The sequence below is a fragment of the Phalacrocorax aristotelis genome, chromosome 3 (genome assembly GCF_949628215.1).
Source record: "Phalacrocorax aristotelis chromosome 3, bGulAri2.1, whole genome shotgun sequence".
Classification (NCBI taxonomy): Eukaryota; Metazoa; Chordata; class Aves; order Suliformes; family Phalacrocoracidae; genus Phalacrocorax; species Phalacrocorax aristotelis.
The window spans coordinates 114,635,290-114,655,707 of record NC_134278.1 but is presented as its reverse complement, the minus strand read 5'-3'; the positions used below and the strand labels follow the sequence as shown (position 1 = coordinate 114,655,707).

Genomic DNA, 20,418 nt, shown 5'->3' with positions numbered 1-20,418 from the left:
CTGGAGTCCCCTAAGCTTTTGTAATTTTAAGTTTTAGGAGCAGGTCTTTGTTTAGAACTGAGAGTTGCAGACAGTGCTAGGACACTGTAAGTCTGCAGATTTAGAGACTGGCATTTTGCTAGCTGGATGCACGTCTGTCAGAGCAAGAAGTTAGGCAAAACACAATTCTCTAATCCACATGAAAATAATTCCTGCAGCCACACCTTTGAGAACTTCCAGAGCACCTATGTTTTGAATCAAAATCTTGAAGTATACCATGAGGAGGCAGCTATCTTTATTTCAGGGATGCACCTGTACTTGTCCAAGGTTAAGGCTTTAAAAAAAAACATGTGGTTTGAACACTGTGAGTAGATACTTGAACTGGGCAGTCAACCAGCAATTCCACTTGCACTGTGCATACTGCTCCTTTTGACTGTTATAGACTGTTAGTATCAAAATGTACAAGGAAAAAGTGCAAAAAGATTCTCATTTTGACTCTCCCTCTCACTTTTCTGGTTTCAGCCTTTTAGTGTTCCTGCTGCTGGAGACAGGCAAAAAGATGAATTTTATCTATTACACTGAGATGCCTTTGAGAACGATTAAATCTCCGTTACTTTTTCCAGACCTGCAGGCAGAACCCAGGTTTTCTGCTCATCAACACCCTGCCCTTCACAGACAGTGAAAGCATGTGTCAAGTTCTCCTTCACCAACATGTCTAGACCACATTGTAACACGTTTCAATTGCACTATTTGTTACGAGATGAAATAAAAACTTTAGACAACGTGTATCAGCAGTGTTGCTAGAAAGGACTGAATAACTCTCTTGCCCAATGTGACAACCTGAGATACACCTCTGAATTTGTAAAATCCTTTTTTTTTTGTTGTTGATACAAATACAGGATGGTTGGGGACTGTCCCCATGTGAGCTGGTGACTTCAATTTTGCCCCAGGAAAGAAAGTACATCTTATGGAAAACTGACTTGGGGAAAACGAGAGACATAAGACTTTTGTAAGTCTGAGCTTCCCTGGCGACCAGCCACAAGATCATACCCTATCAACATTCACTGAATGCTGAGCATACCTGGCTTCAGGATATGCAACGTATAAATTTGCAGCCTATCTTTTCAGACCCATGACAAGTATCTGGGTCATGCTTTACTTGGAATTAGAACTATCAAATGGTTTAAAAAGGCTATCAACACTGAATTACTCTTCTACACTAGAAGAATGGGTTTTATCAGCTGACCCAATAAGAACAGAAAAGCCAATGAAGAGTATACATGTGGAGGGTATTCATGCCCAATTTCTCCTGATCTTAGTATAAAAATGAAAGTGTTTTCCTATCTTTTTTTTAATCTCTTTTTAAGACATGTTTTTTTAATGGAAGGGTCCTGTTCAAAAGCAGAATGGACATTGCATATGGGTCAGGTACTCTGCTTTTGAACAGAGACAAGGTCAAGCTTAGGTAACTGGTTGATCTGTTATGGTTTGGCCTCTAACCCCTTCAAATATCATTCAATACATTTATGTGCTTTGATAGCGAGAAATGCATTTGATTAAGAAAATCCTTTACCAAGCACGCTCTCTTTTCCTCTCCTACCATGTTTCTAAAGGAGGGATGATTTGACACCAGGGTCACCATAAACAGGTGAACTCCAGAGAAACATGGTTTAACGGCCAGTGATCACAAGACCAAGGGTAGGGGTAGGCAGGCTGTTTCTGAGAATGAACAATCAAACTGACTGTTTGAAGATCCAGTACTGATGTGGATCTTCAGAACTTGATTCTGGTTTGAAAGTCTAGATATTCAGCCACACTAGAAACTGCTACCTCCTAAAGTTGTATTTACAAGGGTCTAGAGTTAGAAATCGATGAGTTATGTAACAATCATTCTTTCACAGTCAAGAAGTTGTCTATGTAAGTACTGAAGAAGAGGATAATGCCCCCTTCCCCCCACCAGCTTTCCAGTTTGGACTTCGCACAAATAAGTGGGGAAAAAAAAAATCAAACTCACTTGCAGGAAATTTTTGTGCGATCAGCCACCATAGTCCACTGCTGCTGATTTGTTGAAACCTCAATGTAGTAGCTGTAGCTCCGATCATCACAGTCCCAAAGTAGCAACCTAGGTATGAAGAAGTTGTTGCGTGATAAGTAAAATAAATATTAAACCAAGCTGCTTAAGTTTTCCAGTCCTCTATTTCCTCCTCTTAATCCTTTATGAGTTTAGCTGTGTCTTTTGGAATGTGACTCTTGCACTTAACAAGCTCTTTACTGTTTCTGTCATCTCAAACTCCAGTGTCTCTATTATTATTATCCTAGGGCCAGTAATAGACTTACAAGCTTGTAATAACCATCTTACTAACATTAATCTATTATATTAATCCAAATACTTTTCATTTATTTGAAAGTCAATAAATGAACTAATTTATTTGGCATGTGACATTGCCTGCTATAAACCTGAATCAAAGATCTGTTTGGAAAGGTCAGAGGAAGGAAAAAAAAAAGATTCTGGTGACTAAAAAGATTACATTGTCTTAACTGTATTCTCTTTTTTTGCAAATACATCAGAAATATATATATATTAAAAAAAGTAGGAAAATGGGAATTCCCAGTCCTGGTTCATCATAAAATGAGGAAAAATGCACTGAATTGTTGACCAAATTACTAGAAAAAAGGAGAAGGAGAAAAGGAAGAAAAAAAAAAAAAAAAAAAAAAGGTGTCAGGGATTCATTCCGTACTCATTCTAACAAACACACAGCTCTTCAGGCAGGGCACTAAATGGCATATTGACAGCCTCCAATTTCCATACTTGTCTCACAGAGAGGAAGACCTAAAGCATCAGGGATGTGGTTTAACTTAAGCATATCATTCTCAAAAAACACATCTGGCAAATGTTGTATCCTTTGTACTCCTTGTCTATACATGGGGATTATTTCCCTGGTGTAAGAGATACTTGAAACCTCAGCATAACTCCTCAATTTAATTTTATTTCTAAGGCTATGGATTAAAGCAAATCCAAGAATCTTGCCCTTCCTCTCCTCCTCAGTGGATAGGATTAATAGATGTGCACTTAGGAAAAATATCCAGCACAGAATGCCTTCTTTAGCAAAAGCCATGAAAAATTGTTTGAGAAACAATATGGAGCATCCTTTCTTCCAATGAAGCATCCATAAATGACAAGAGGGTATCTACACAACTTAAAGGGTCAGAACAGAGGCAGACACTTCTCCAGCTTCTTCAGCAGCAGTTAAATATTGTCCATATTTTGATTAATAGATGCGTTTGCCTACATTTTACATAAAACCCTTGGGTGGTGTCATTCCACTCGCAGCATGCAGTTTAGAAAAACTAAATGCTGTTCTTACTGTTTTCATATAAACTCAATAGCAAATGTAATATTGAAGCCAAAACTTCAAAAATCTCATCCATTTGAGTTAAAGGTGACTGGAGGCAAAACCAGCATGCTACATTTACCATTCTCTGAAATAATTATCTCTTGTCATCCTACCCAAAGTTTTTGAATTGCAATATTCTAAGTGAAGAATCCACAGGATGTCTGTCATGGAAAACTATGCTTTGCTGGTTTTGTTTAAAACTCTTAATCTCTGAACCCATACTCAATACACCAATGGAAAATAATTCTCTGCTGCAACAGAGTGGCTGTTACCAACTGCTGCTGTCTCTTGATCCTCAGGTCCTCGTCAAAGTTAGGTAACGATTACTAGGATTACTGCTTAAATCTGGCTTTCTTACAGAAAGAAATGAACCTGCTGTAGTCAAATAACCAAAGCACAGCTCGCTACCCAAAGTAGCTATAACTGCACTGATGACCTAAATGAGAATACAGCCCCACGCACAAACAGGTAAGTGCGAAAGCCAGGTAATACAGCTAACCTGGGTTCTTCCTCCAGCTGTGAGGAAGAACTTCCACAGATTCACATTTTTCAAAGTGCAATAGATAAGGATCCATTGATTGTCAATGAAAATAGCTGAGACATACATAAAAATAAAAGCAACTTGTGCCACACTACAGCCTTTCCCAGGAACTGGCTCTCTATAATTGCCTTTCAGAAGAGTGCCCAAGTTTTATATTATTAATTCCTTTCTTCCAGTTGAAAGAGCCTTTCTTGCTTTCAGCTGCTGGGAGGAACATTACTGCAAAAATTATTGCTCACTTTTAACATTTAAACCCCAATACTGCTAGAGGGGGAAAATGACCTAGCCAATTGCCGAACACAGAATCCTTGCTCTTAAAGAGAGAGGTTGTCCCAAGCAGACGCTGGACTGTCTTTGGAATTGGGTTATTAAGGACATGTGTGTCTGTATCTTTGCCCTAAAAACCAATGCTATTACCATCTTTTCAAAACAATCTGGTGTAGCTTTTTTTTTTTTTTTTTAAGGTTTTGGAATCCCAGGATTCAAAGTGGAATTGTGTCTACTGGACAAGCAGATTTGAAATAAACTCCCTAGATGGCCTAAACTGAACCCAGCTCATTAATATTATAAAAAATAATAAGCTATCAGAATTAGCTTTCAGAAGCTAAAATTAAAATAAACCACTTTTAACAGGAGCCTTTTAGCACATATTAATACTGTCTACTTGCAAGTTAAAAAATTCAGAGCTGACAGTAAAAAATAAAAATAGTTGCCTGTGGCATCATGAAAGACTTAACACTCCCCCCACCAAAAACAAAACCACCTAACTCCAATCCCTCTCCCCCTGCTTCATCAGATCCTCCCCATTCTGCTTTTCAATAGCGTGAAGGTCTCCAAATACTGAAGAGACTGAATGAAGTGCATTTTCTGTTTAAAAAAAAATAAATTCATAAAGAGTTTATGGATTAAAATATTGCATTTGGTAACTACTAATAATCAACAGAGCCTGAATTGATTTAACAGCAACTCCTAAATTATAAAAAGAGGGAAAAGCAAAAACATAAATTTGTTTTCTTTTAAAAAGGCTATTAAAATGTAGCTAATTATGCTTTTCAATAGGATCCTTTTCATCATGGGGGCTCCATGTTATTTCCTTGATCCATGTTTTCAAAGCTATGATCAAGAGTTTCAATACTGGACGCACACTAGTGACTATGATTTCAACTAACAATACAGTAATTAAAACAACTGGCTCAGCTTTAGCGTAAAAGGCTAACAGGACAGATGCGCTCCTTTTGAGAATGTGTATAATTGCTCTCTCCCAAAACAACCTAGGCTAAGTTAAATAGGTTTTAAAAAAGCATATGGCTTAGAATTCTTACAAACCAAACAATGAGTGAATTAAAGTTGGCAGAATCTTTCACAAAGTGACTTAGCATGAATGCTAAATGTAGGTTTTTGTTTCTTTGGGACTTGTGAAAGAAAATAAATAAGTTCTTTCTTCACCTCCCTGCAGTAGCTTTTTTAGGAGACACTTGGGAGGGAGACTGATGAAAGAACGTATTTGAAATTTATTCTGCATTAAATACCTTTCAGGATAAGCAGCAAAAAACTTCCCGGTGATTACATGAATATTCACCAGTGCACACTGGGCACACAGGCCACTATTTATGTCAGGGACAGTAATCTTTGAAATATACTCCAGGCAAACTACCAGGCTAAACTTTTGCAGAGAAGCTGTTTTGCTAAGATGGATATTAAATGACAAGAAGGAGCAGATTCCACTTCCAAAGTCAGAACTATACTCACTGGAAATGCATTTGTTAATAGCAAAATTGCCCATGTTCCTAGGACTCTCCATATTAGAATAAAAAGCTAAATTAGCTCTTCTTTGTAAATCTTGCCTTCAGGCTTGAGAAGGAAAAGCAGAACACTCACTCCCTGCATCATCATGAGATTTAAACATGTTTCTCATATGCCACTTCTTTGGGTTAATCATTGAATATGGCACTGTTATTTACATCACGTTGAAAATCCATCATTTTATAAAATAAAATCTTTTAAAATATAAATAATTTTTTCAGATTACAGGTATGGGAAACTGATTATATTGGCTACCTGTTACATCAAAAGATGCTGCAGTACTTTTTTTTAGCAGTATTTCTCCAAATGTCATGTGTTTCCCTATGATTGATTGCTCTGCATTTATACAAGCATTTTGTGCTGCCTCTGCCTCCTTTTTATTTCTAGATTTCTTAAAAAAAAGACTGTCACTGTTCAGACTGCTGTATAACTACATATACTCAAAGTGTTAGCAGAATACCAAACAGTAATAGTTGTGCACCTGTCAGGATGATACCTGCTTCCTGAATACTCTAAGTCAGTAGTTACCACATACAGTATAAATATTTGATAGTACTATGTTCATAAACTGCTTGCATACTTACAGAAATCCAAAAGACAGAAATTAAAACATGAGGTAGCCATACTTATTGATGGGGAAAAAGAAAGAAAACCCAAAACCATATGGAGAGAGGTTTTTTATACATCGTCTTTGCATTTTTGCTTCTGGTCGTCTATAAACCCCATTCATTTTCTGCTGATATTTATGTTTCAGTAGTTATCTTGCAGGAAACCAATCTTTTTTCAGGATCCTACAAAGGAGACAAAATCCCTCCATATTTGCTATGTGCTTATATGATCATTTATTATGAGTTACTATTTCACTCCCAGGTCAGGCAAGCACTGAAAATGAGCAGCAAAGAAAGAAAAACTTAATAAGCAGAAGTAGTATGGAAAATTACAAAGCATAAGAGATGTATATGTTGATGGTATAAGCAAACAGAAAACATATTAAAGCTAATTGATATAGTTTGTTAATTTAAGAATTACTCTGAATATGAAATGCAAAACAGTTGGCTACGACATATTCATATTAGTAATGAAGTCTTCAAATAGACTGAACCAGGACAAGTGGTTAATCTACTTTTATGAAGATGAAAAATATTTCTAGTTATTTTAACGTGAAAACCACTACGGTGCAGAAGAATTCTGTCTCCCTCTGCCACATACAATATAACAAATCCTGTTCTATTTTTTTTTTCCCTTTGGATTTTTTTTTTCTTTCTTTTTTTTTTTTTGAAATTTATAGGGGAAAAAACCCCTGTTAGTTATCAGCCAAAGACTGTAGCATAACACTATTACATTTCTATTCCTGATAAATGCAGGGAAAGATAGACAGAGAGCTATTGCGATATGGTAACCTTTTCAATATTAAAGTTTTAGCCATTTAAAAGTTAAATTATGTTTACTACGTTAAACACACCAATTGCTGTCTTTCTGTTCCTGGTTAAATATAGTAGTTTTTCTGTCATTGATAAGGGCCTTTTCAGAGAGGAAAAATAGCAAGGTGTTGCCTGGCTGGACAGCAAATAAATGTGGAAAAACTACCTAAAGTAACATTTCCTCTGTTAACTGTTCCAATTATCTTATATGCTGTTCTAACTATGAGTCTTAATAAAAGAATAAACCTCTCAAATAAAAAAATGTTTTGATTTTTGTAATCTAAAAGACAATATTTTGTTACAATTATTTTAAAATAAAATCATAGAACCATAGAACAGTTTGGGTTGGAAGGGAACTTTAAAGGTAATCTAGTCCAACCCCATGTTCTCCAAGCCTTTTCTATTACAAAATATATTCAGCACAAACTATCATTACATCTGTTTCAGAATTTCTGAGTAAATTTTGATGTGGAAGTCCAGAGCTCCAAAGTGATACGCAAATACCTGAAGAAGTACTTGATATTAACAAGGCTTCAACATGGTCTCTCATAGCATCCCTGTATCCAAGCTGGGATGTTACAGCTTGGGTAGGCTACAACATGGGTGAAAATTAGCTAGAGTGTTTAATTCAGCAGGTAGTGGTTAACAGTTCATCATCCACATGGAGACTGGATGCAAGAGGAGTTTCTCCAGTCTTGTCTGCAACCTACCCTGTTTAATATCTTTATCAGCAACCTCTGACAAGGAGATGGAATGAGTCCTCATCAAGCTTGCAGATGACAGCAAACAGTGGGGTGCAATAGATACATTCAAGAGTATGGCTGCCGTTCAGGAGGACCAATTGCCAGCCTCTGGGAAGACTACGGGCTTGGGCAAAAGAAAATCTAATGAAATTCAATAAGATGAGAAGCAAAATCCTGTACTTCATACAGACTAATCATTGCAGTAGTAAATGCTACAGCCTGACTGGCTGTGCTAAAAAGGACATGGGAATTCTATTGAACAGAAGATGCCATTAGTTGCCTGCGTGCCTTCTCCGCGATGAAGGCTAGCAGCTTACAGAGCTGTAGTAACAGGAACTGAGCCAGCAGAAAAAGGGAAAGAGATTATTCTCCTTTACTTGACACTTATTAGATCACAGTTGGCATACTGCATCCCACTTTGGACCCAAATACAACATTGATAGGTCTGAGCAAGTCCAGCAGAGGACCATCAAAATGGTCAGGAGGTTGGAGCACATGCACTGTTAAAAGCTGAGGAAGTTTGCTTGTTTAGCCTAAGCAGGCTTGGGGTCAGGGAGGAACCTAACAGCACTTTTCAATACCTGAGAGCAGGTCATCAAAAGACTGAGCTAGGCTCTTCACTGAGGTGCACAGCAGGAAAAACAAAAGATAACGGTCAAAAATTGAAACAGGCCGTTCCAGGTGGACCAGAGGCATAGGAAAACAGGAACTGCATGGAGGGGTGGGTAAGTACACTGTGAGGATAATCAAACATTGGAAAGGCTACCCAGAGAAGGTGTGGAACTTCCTTCCTTGGAGGTTTTCAAGACCTGAGTACATAAAGGCTTGAGTAGGATGGTCTTTCTTCATAGCTGACCCTCCTTTGAGGAATAGGCTGGGCTAGCTGTCTTCTTCAAGTCCCTTCCAACCTGAATGGTTCTGAGATTCTAAGACAATGGGATGACTTATGCATAAAGCACTCATACAAGATATACTGCTGAAACATTAAGCTCTCTATGCATTTTTAGCGCATATTTGAGTACCAAGAGCTCTGCTTTTTTCATACTCAGAATTTAGTTGCTATGGTAACACGTTCTGACTTGGAGGCTCTCTCCAATGGTATTCCGATTTCTATAGCCTACAAGCAACTACTACCCTTTTTTCAAAGGCTCATATATTTACTCTGATACAAACAAGTTCAATGGCACATTCATGTCTCTGAACTTAAAAGATATGCACTACAATTCCTAATTATTCATTTAGAATCCAAACCCACAAGTCTAATGACTCAGTTTCTGGGGGCAGAGCAATTAATATCACCCTGCATGGTACACAGCCAGCCTGAAGAAAATGCTCCTGGAAATTTTTTTCCATTAGGTGGGAGAATGAGATCAAGGGAGTTTTCAAGCAAGCAAACAGCAGGAACACAGGCAATGAATACCATTCAACCAGTTGTGGAAGTTGTTCTGTTCAAAAAAATCTATTGCTTTCATTAAAATGAAATATTAAGACTTTTTGCTCCAGTCTATGTTTACATGTAATTTGATTTCTGTACCCAGTCACAGATTTCCTGGTGCTAAATAAAGACACCATTGTCACCATCTTTAGCATTGCACAGTACAGGACATGTTCTAGACCCTTGCCAAAGCTGTAGCTACCACATAGTTAAACCTTGCTTCCCCACTCAAGGAGCTTATTTCCCTTGGCTGCCTACGATCTGCAACAGACATGGCTGCAACTCAAATCACTTGAACTTCTGGGCAGAACATGAAAAGGAAAAGATGACATAGTGCTAGACAGTTAGTCTCTGTCGGAAGATACCCTAGATGACGATTATTATTTTCTTTAAGGCAAGCTTTTTTTTTTTTTGTACTATAAATGCAGGAAAGGTAACAACGGAAGAGAGATACTGACCCTGTAATCCGTACATTTCAATACCACGTAAATCACTAAATGCCTGTTAGTTTTAAATTATGTAACGTTTCTAGGGTTTTTTCATTTGCTCTACACTTGCTGATTATACCATTACCATTTCTTGACAATCAAGTCTAGTTCACCTAACGTGCTATTTAATAATGAGACTTATTGAAAATCATCTGCTCAAGAATAAACACTAGCATAGTATTTAATATGGGAAAGTAATTTTTTTTGCACTGACTTGAAAAGATGGTATGATTCACCGATTGAAAGACAGCAGAAAACAGTAAGATAGGAAGACAGAGACTATGAACTGAGAAACTCTGCATTTTAGTTAATATATTCTTCTCTTACTCCTTCAGGTGGCCAGAGCTTCTGCTGCTACTTAGATTTAAGTTTAGAGTGCCATGAAAATGATGTAGTTACATTTTCAATTACCTCTTTTAAGAAATCTGAGTATCGTGTCTTCCTAGTTTTCTACTTGAGATGCAGTTCATAACTGAACATTAAAAACACCAAACTCAAAAACATAAAACATTGAGTGTGGAAAGCTGCCAATTATACTTGCACAACCTGTTTTGCAGAGTGAAAACAATGCTGGACTTGCACTACAGATAATATCTATAGCTAGTGTACAGACAAAACAGAGCTTCTGTTAGGTTAGAGATTTGCCTGGATGTCTGATTTTAAACTTCATCTTCCAAGTTTTATAACCATCATAACAATGCCACAAGCAAAAACCAAAACACACAAAACAGAAATTGACAGTTATAAAAGAGCTTTTAAGTCTCACTTGCTCATCAGTCAAATTTGAAGAGGCAACTCTAAGAGGTGGAGCGCACTGAGCTAGTTCCTAGCAATATGTACCTATGTGCATGGTCTGTTGTGAGCCAGTACCTCACCTGGCGTTTTAACCTTTGCTCACTGGTACTCCAGAAATCTTTCTTTTTTTCTTGCCACAAAGAACACAAATTAAGCCCCTGGCAACATATTCTAAATTTACAAAGAACAGGAAAGCCATTAAAAGACTAGGTTTCGTATGTCTGATATGACGAAACAACCCCCCTCCCATTTACAGTCAGAGCATCTGAAGTTGGCAAGGGTAATTTTGTCTTCACCTGTGAACAATCCCACCCTCCAATCTATTTCCAGTTTCTGCATTAGCCAAAAGTTTGTTCTTCATATGTACACAGACATTCACTGTGGAAATAGCCCAAAGAACTTCAAACCAGATCTAAACACATTTATTAATCCAACAGTGTAAAGCAATATTCAGGTTACTGTACCCTTATTGTACACTCCATGTTCAAGTAAGAACTAGTACTAATTGCATGGTGAAGAGGAAACCTGGCTGACTTGAGATAATCGCTTTCTTCAATAATGTTCTTGTTTTCACAATGAGGTGTATATGAGGAACTGTGCTTACTTTGACAAGTGAGGCTACAATTTAATTTCTCTTTTAATATAAGTATGTACCTATAATCTTACAATTTGACTATTACTATTATTATGCCTCTGAAATGTAATATTTTCTGGAATTGCACTGCTGCACCTTGACATGTAATTCACACATTTAAATTTTAACATGCCCATCCATTATACTGAAGTAAGAAGCCAAGTGACAACCACTAAACTAGTCCCCTAATAATCGTCATCTCTAAATGCCATATATTATAAAGAAAATAACTGTTTTCAGCAAAAGTTTCACTGTTGTCCTTAATTTAGAGAAAAATAAACCCTCTTACCGTATTGATCCGATCATGTAGGGCTGTGCGAGCTGTACTACAATAGCTCCGCTCCCAAGCTGATGGCATGTGTACCCAGAATCCCAATCATAATTTTTTGTGTCTCCATTCAACAAGGCATTGCGACTGCGACTTACACCCTCAATCACACTGGCACAGTCTGCAATTGTTGCAACATTTTCAGTGGGAACTGTGAATTACAACAAAAGATGATAGATATATAGTCAGAAAACAGTTCAGATACCAACGATCTTTACTTCTGCCAAAGAATTAGAAAAAGGAAAAAAACAAAAAGGATGAAAGTATGACCAACACAAGGAAATTTAACTCTTATTTAACATGAACTATGAAGCAGAATCAAGTAGTACACCTAATTTTTATAGCATTGATCCTGGAACAACTTGGTAGATTAACAGATGGATTTCTGTCATGGTGATAAGAAAGCGCTATTCTAATACAACTGGGAAAAAAGTCTTGTCCAGTAAAACTTCTGAGATTTCCAAACAATTTGTTCCTGTTTTCATGACGAACCCTCCCCCCCTCAAAAAAAAAAAAAAAAAAAAAAAGCCAAAAAGAAAAGAGAGAGAGAGAGAGACCAAAATAAGTGGAAGATAGTTTAAAGCACTGATGTGGACTGTGGGAAGTCAGGACTCAGAAGTCTTTGAAATCAGGGCTTGAAGGCTCACAGGTCAGGAGACTATTCTCAACACGTACTTGTTACTTCTGACAGTATCTTCGACTGTGATTACAAATTGCAACCCAGAATTTAGAAAATTAAAATGCTTACAAAATCCTTTAATATAAGCATTGAACTACAAGAGGGAAGGAGAAACCTATGGGTTTGCCACACAAATGGAACAGGGAGTGCAGAAGTATTTCTCATTCAGTTAAGAGTCAGGAAAAGATCATGACTGAATGCCACAAAAAAGTAATTATGATATTCCAACAGCAAAAGAAAAGAAACTACTTAGAGCCCATCCTCTTGAATAAAAGGCGGCCAAAACACAGGATAATCATCTTCCACCAGGAGCCAGTGATGGAATTATACAGTACCTCCCCCCCACCCCCCATGTTAATTTCATCCAAGATCTTTGCTGGATAATTCTTTCTTCTATCCTATATGCAGTCATAAAGAATGCAAGCATCCAGTAGCCTCCTATGTCATACAAAGTCAAAGGTATTACTGCAGAATATCAAATTTGCCCTCTTTCATTCACCTTATGTGCAGCTGTTTGAATATTACAGGGAAAAAGAGCAAGTTGGAGAACTCAAAGAATTTTCAAATTATTAAAAGCATTCCTGGGAGAACCATGACAAGAGGAAGGGAGCTTTGTTAAAAAAAAAAAAGAAAAAAAAGACTACAATCCTAATTGCACAGAGCAGTGCTAACTGCTACACTGTTCTGCAACATCTATAATGAACTCTTTCTTTCACCCCTACAACCCTTTTTGCAATCAGCGTACATGTCCAACACTGAGGTCCATGTGTCAGCATCATCCAACTTCAGTTCTTCTTTCTCCCTGGTACATCCAAAATTGAATGCTCTAGCTTGGAAGCTGCTGTTAGAAACCAAATTAGATAAAGAATAATGTAGCTCTTTACTAGTCATTTTTAGAGGCAGGGGAATACTGCATACTTGTCAATAAAAAACGTGCAGTATTGGGAGCTATTCTTTAGTGAAGGACGTAACTTTAGTGTTGGTTTCTAGAAAACTTGCCATGGAGAGGAATGCTCTTCTTGTACTTACTTAGACCTGCTCAATCTGATTTATTTCTGCACCAAGCAGTTTCCCCCTTCCTTTCAAATCAAAGTGTAGTTAGATCTTGAAATAATTTCAGCAGTTTCATCAAAGATCAAGACAACAGCAGCTCCTCTGGGAGCATGCTGTAAGAAGGAGGTGTATTTTCCTGCGCACAGAGTGCTTTTCCAGCACTGTTTTACAGTTGGTTCAACACTTACTTTTGGAATTACCTATTATTTCCCTTTGTTAACATTTAATCAAGTACAGTACTTTCTGTTTGTAATTCAGAGATAATCCCAAGCTTTTTGAATATCACCTTCCAGCAAGATGACAAATGAACACACACACACACACACACACACACACACACACACAAAGCATCTATTTAAGATACCCTAGTCAGGTCCAGCACTTTCCTAAAAAGCTCAGCTTTTAGCTAACCTCCTTACCTTTTCAAACATATACGTCTCTCTCTATTCTGTCAACGAAAAAATTAGTATCAACAAGGGTGAAAAATGATGCTTGCTGAACATTTAAAACTCAAGGTTGCCTGTCAAGAGTTTTTTTGTTTTTTTTGGGGGGGGTGTGTGTGTAGATTATTAAAAGCACTGATTGTATTATCTAAGTGATAACAAAATTTCTTTCAGCATCAGTTCTATTAAAAAAAAAAGCTAGGAATTTGTGTGTCAACTCTGATGAAGGACAAATTGCATTACCACACAGAATTGTTAAGAGAGGGGAAGAAATAAGGTATCAAAAATTATCTGAATGATAATGATAAATTTAAAAAATACCCAAATTCACAATATCTCATATCAAACATCTTTGAAAAAAACAGAAAAAGAACAAACAAATCAAAACAAGAACAGCACCAAAAAAAGTTCGAAATACAAAAGGTGTACAACCAACACTATTTGAATTTTCATAACAGATGATGTATAGTACAGATGTAAATGCACCAGCACACTGATAACTTACTGACAAACTTTTAATAGTTGTCTGTAAAATAGGTATGTAAAATGCTACAATAGCTGAAAATGGCTGAAATACAGCTATGTAAAATTTCAAAGCTAATTGTATAAGAGTCTCCAGCACCCAAAGAGATAATTTTCCATGAAGAGCTAGGATTCTGTGTATTAAGTGTGCTAGCAGTGTCAGGAGCATGATCTTAAGAAAAACACCAACTAACCAATACACTATAAAACACACAAGGGAAGAAAGCACAAGCTCATTGCCAAGTAACAATCCCAGGCAGTGGAAAGGCAACTGTTTCTGAAAGATCTACTGCACTATCAAATGTATGATCACCTCTGTTCATAAAAAAAAAAAAATTACTAAAATCACCATACTGTTATTCTAGAAGCTTCTTGATTCCCTATTACTGAAAAGAGACATTCAGAAATTCCCAGATTCTTATGGGGGAGCAGGTGATAGACATTGGAAGTACTTCACTGGGAACAATCTGAATCAGGCAAAGACTAACAATGAAACTAAGAGCACTGTCATCAAAATTAAGTTTGCCTTGGATTCCTCATCTTCCCCTCTTCCCTGGCAGCAGGGGAACTTCTTTGAGTATCTATTTTATATAGGCATCTTCTATATATTGCTGCTTTTTGTAGGAAGCGGAAGCTACTGAAATCTAGGTTAAAAAACCAAGTATAAGATGAAGTGTTAAAATCTGTGTTCTCGTTGAGGCTCTATGGCTTATTCCAGACACCCTCTGAGCTATGTAAGGCATTAACTGAACACAATACAGCTCAGTTCATCGAATATTTTACAGGCATGCCCTCTGAGCATCACCCTGCTCCTTCACATATTTAGATTTCTGCACTAGTCTGTGAACTCCTAACAAGATGTTACCATGATTTGTCACACTCCTTAACAACTGCACAGAAACTATCTTAGTGTGTTTTTAATACAGTGCTGTAGTCTTCCTTACAATGGTTAATTAAAAAGCGATTCTAACTAATTGCAGTGTGCAGAAGGTGCCATACTGCTCCTCTCTCTAGGGGGGTCTGCCACTCCCTATTTTGAATGTTCATTATCATCTTTTACATCCGCTTGATAAATTTATTAAAAATACCATCTGGTGGGGACTCTGCTCTGTGCTGTACTTTCAAGTTGTCTGGTTGTCTTCCAGTTGTCTTCCTTTTTCCAGTTAGAATTTCTGCTTCAATTTAGGTCACTTGTTTACAAAAACATACTACCAAAACCAAGTCTTGTTTCTATTTTTGTTTCTTTTTTTTTAAATCCACCAGCTATCCAGCTTTTACAGTAACCAATGGTGTAAGAGAAAACAAAAGAGGGGATTATAAATATGGAAATTCTTGTTTCCACTGTTCATACAGCAGTTTTGCTCTGACAAATCTGATTTGCTTTTATGGAACAGAAAAGATGTGCATTAGCAGAGCATACACATTCTGTAAGCAAATAAAAGGAGAAGATGATTGAGGCTACAGGACAGCAGCATCAGAACATTTATTAAAACTTCCTTTCTTGTATCCTGATCCTATGCTGCAGTATGGAGCAATGAACAGCTTGGCAATATATTTAATTCTAGTAATACTATTTTTATAAAGGATTTTAATTCTCAAGGCATGGCCATAGGGCCACCTATAATGGCTACATTTAAAGATAAGACAGATATGTTATCCAACTGCCCTTAAGAGATCCCCCAGGAGAAAAATGTACCAGGACTGTGTGGTAGCCTCAGTCATATTTGTTTATCATTCCTTAGGCTTTTTTTCCTTTATTTGATTTCCATAGGTTTTTTTCCCCTGCAGTACTCAGAAAAAAATTAATGCAGCCATTGTCAACTGGCTTCCATATCTTAGTGTAAAGTACTTCCATCCATCTCCCAGTCTGGACAGGACATATTTTGCTTTCTGTCCATCCACTGTAACCTCCCTGAAATCAATAGGCCAACATGGGGGAGGAGAAATCACAGAAAGCCCTCAAACAACTCCTTGCAACACAGATGGAACAGAATGGAGTGGGTTCCTGCAACAGCTCACAAAACCAGCCGTGAATGAACCTTAATACAATTATTAAAGTAAACATACACGGAGAGAGCAGATCTACTAAGTGGTGTTGTTTTAAAGGAAGGCAGTAATTTAAAGCAATATGGACTGTTGAATATATTTATATTGCAATCTAGGCAACAGTCAGTCAAAGGTTCTCAGCTGAAGTGTCATCACTGCAACACAGTTGTTCATTTTAGTGAATTCTCTTAAGACACTTTGTAAAGAAACTATAAACAAGAAATGATACTGGAAGAAACAAATTTTTGTTTTAGTTAATACGAAGTGATTTTGCTCTCATGCTGACAGCTGTTAAATGCTCAGCTTTCAATCTTTCAGTTTTTAATGGTAAAATTGCACTCCTCCTCTACCTGAACATCTACTGAGCTGACAAGTTTCCTCACTAGAAGGTGACAGTTAGAAAAAAGAAAGCTGACAGCAAAGAAAAAAAAGTAGAATTAGGGATGTCACTATTATTCTAGGGATTGACTTTATTGTTTATTATTAACTAAATAAAAGGATGTTGGGCATTTTGCTTTCATTATCTTCCGCATGCAAAAAGATTTGTTAAGGCTAGTCTTTATTCAGTATACAAATTAGCACTTATTTGCTATACGGTAGAAAATATTAAGTCTACACTTTTCAGTTAATTAAAAGTACAAACTCCTGTCTCCCTTTCCACATACTTTGTTTTCTTGAGCTGAAATTGCTGATGACATCGCTACATTTAATTTGAATCTTCAATCAAGAAATCAATCAAAACTCAAGAAATATCAGCTTCAAAAAGTACCAACAGTATTTCTGCCTGCTTCAGTGAAAAGCTTTCTGCGAGCCATATTTAGCTGAAGAAGAAAACCCCACTAATATTTCTCAATGTCCAACTGTCTGTTTGGATTAGAATAACTTCAGAGAAAGACTATTTTTCAGTTGATGTCTGCTAGAGCTTGTGATTTCTGATCCAATAAATTAGAACAAAGGCACTCAAGTCACTAGAACTGGCCATACTTTTAATTGCTAACCAATTGGCTGGCTACAGGGCTCTAACGTTCTGCCTGAAGAAGGCTTTCAGAAATAGCACTTGTTTCAGAAGAGCCCTAGGAAGTATGCATCCTTTATTGCAGGACTGGAAATAGGAAGAAAAGAAAAGGAAAAAAAATGTAACTGGAACCGTATGAACAGATCTCTGCTGAAGAATGGGTAGCGGTAACTAAAACAAACTGAAACAACCATGTGGCTGTCTTTTCCTACAGAAAGAGGGGGGGAAAAAATCCCTGCACTATTTTGATCATCTTCAAATTTTCGTAATTTCCTAAGGCTATGCTTGTTGCAGCAGAGCTGACTTAAATTGCTGCGTAAACCTGCATGGTTTTGAAAGAAGGCTAACCTTTAAAAAGGAGACGAAACAAAAAAGGATAGCTTTGTGTGCAGTCAACATTAGACGCAAAAATAGCATCTGTCACTGCCTGGAGAGAGATAGAGCAATCTTTTACAAAGCTGAATCACACACTAGGAAATTGATATGACTGGTTCCTCTCTGTTATACATTTAATTTTTTTCCCAATACTGTCAGTGAGTAAAAGACAAGGGAATGATTATTTATCCATTTCATTTTTTTCCCTTTTAAAACAAGTTCTCCTAAGGCACTGAACAGCACAGGAATGAAGGTTCACAATGATTCGTAAGTACTGAACAGCATTCCCCAGAGGGTGACTGAGGACATTCCAGTGTTTTATATCCATCTCCAGCTCTTCAGTCATTATTCACTCTTCTCCCTTTCTTGTGTAACATACAAGTAACAAGATAGTCTGATAGACTGAGACAGACTACAGATAAATACAACTTCATATAAAAGCCTTCCACACTGTGCTCCCTATGACCTTAACCAGGTTCAAAATAGGATGGTAGGCTGGTCAAACCCACACGTCTGCATAGTCCTTGACTGTCCCTCAGCACTGAGTACTGATTAAAGGACTAAGTGAGGTTATCTATTTTCTTCCCCTTTGAGGTAGAAAAGAAAAATTGCTTCCTATATTCAGGTGGGGAAAAAAACCCAAACCAGAAGAGGCATTGCACAGAAGCAGCCCTAAGGGGCTGCTGTTGCAGCTTCTTGCCACTGGGCAGATTTTACACAACATCACATCACACCGGGTACTGCTTCTGCCTCCAAAGGAGCGCATCTTTTGCTTGTGAAAATTTCCATTTGTTTTGGATTCTAGATTAAATATTAATGACTAAAGACCATTAAAAATTTCAGCAGCAGAGGTTCATTAAAAGCAAACACTATGCTTTTGAGATTTTAAAAAATATTTACATCTCTGTTAATGAAACAGTTGTGTCAATCTCGTAATTCTAATATGTAGAACTGTTACCTTTCTTACCCATTTAGAGATGATACTATACCAAAAGGAAACCTACATCTCAACCCTAACATCTGCATTAGGGAATAATTTCATATGATTAAATTAATTTCTGTCACTTACCTCATTTCACATGACAAGGAAGGATAAACCAACACTAAAACACCAGACAGTGCTAAAAAGATAATTTCCTGCTACTTTCATTTCAAAACTGCTACTCATCTACCAATGGGTGGTGTCAGTACCTCATCCAGTATTGTATAAAATAACTGTATAAATCATCTTCCGTATTAACTTTTAAATGTAGTATGTCGAGTTAATAATTTGTCATGAAAACACTGTACGCAGAAACACAGCAAGATAAAATTGCTGTCATCATAAAACAGTCCTTCATTTTTATCATTTATTTACTGGCTTTCTAATCTTCACTTTACACTTACAGCCATTACATAGATACTACTTATCAGTAGTAATATATCTGATAGATTACTCTCTTTGTATATACAGCTTTCTGATCAAGTTGAATAGGTTTCATGAAAATTAAATAAATAATTAGCCTTAAATCTCCACATAAGATCTCTAAACAAATACCTCAGTGGCCTTATTTCTTTGGAATGAGGTTTCAAATGACAAACCTTTTACATATGATCTTGAATGTTGTTTTGGTAGAAGTAAGGGTCAAAGTCTTTCTGAAAGAACCATATGGCCTTCAAGGACTGACCAACATATTTTCCTAATAAAACAGGTTATTGAAACAGCAGCTGTGTTTGTTCTAACCTAATTTAATACCATATTTAATATCATACTGCATAAACAATGAACCCAATAGTATTACCTAATACTGCTTTTCAAGGGCAGAGGATGAAAGCTTCTCTACTCAGTCAAGCTTAAAAGCAACCTAATCTGATTACTGCACTTTCATAGATTTTGTGGAGCTTTCCTAACTGCTTTCAGTTCACTTTACCCTATCCAGTCACTGCAGAAAGAGAAACAAACATTACAAATCCTCATTAGAGCAATAAAATAAATCTCTGCCAACTAGCCCACTGGTAGTCACACAGATTCTTTACAAAAGTGGAACTGGGACAGTCTGCTTGATCAACAGAGCCAGATAACATTCCACCTTACAGTAACCATCACAAATATGTAAAACAAAGCACTAAATGGATATAAGGTCACTTTGCACGATCAATGCTGTTGAGAGTATTTTTGAGTAGGTAATCTTAATGGCCATGAATTCTGGTGGAAGAGCCTCTGTGCCCCAGCACCATTTCACAATGGGACTGCCCTCAACTAGTACCCACATCTTGCCATTTGTCCCTTTCTCACCATAAATTCTGCAAGATCATGCATCCAACTGTTGCTGCCTCATTTACAATGTGGAAGTTGTTCCAGATCCCTCTTTCAATTAACTACTCACTGAATTCTTAACTCTTTCAATTTTCTATTAATTGCACTGACTACCATCCCTTCAATATAAAAAGCTCTACAGGCCTCTCTCTGCTTATTGCAGATCACTTCAAATGACTTACAACAGCTTGATAAACCTACACTGAATTACAGCATAGTTCCAGTGATCACAATGAACAACAATGGATGCTTAGTATTATGCAGTCCAAACCCTATTTACCTGTAAGGTTCTGTAACTACAAAAAAAATATTTTCACAAGTGGATACATTTTAATATAGCCACATAAAGTCTCCATCCCCTAGATTATCTTTAAAACTCATGAAATGCTGAAACAGATCAAATAGTTCGTCTCACCAAAATGCTCAC

The 20,418-nt window shown here is 37.0% G+C and overlaps 1 protein-coding gene across 2 annotated transcripts in view; it reads right to left on the bottom strand.

Annotated features, from left to right (window-relative positions):
• The window catches only part of BTBD9 (BTB domain containing 9), a 135,608-nt gene that overhangs the window by 27,507 nt on the left and 87,683 nt on the right, over nucleotides 1-20,418 (bottom strand). For both annotated transcript variants that reach the window (XM_075089142.1, XM_075089143.1), the window contains 2 exons: nucleotides 11,524-11,713; nucleotides 1,994-2,101 (listed from right to left, as the gene is read on the bottom strand). In XM_075089142.1, the coding sequence (XP_074945243.1) occupies nucleotides 1,994-2,101; nucleotides 11,524-11,713 (298 nt within the window). The remainder of the gene's footprint in view (nucleotides 1-1,993; nucleotides 2,102-11,523; nucleotides 11,714-20,418) is intronic.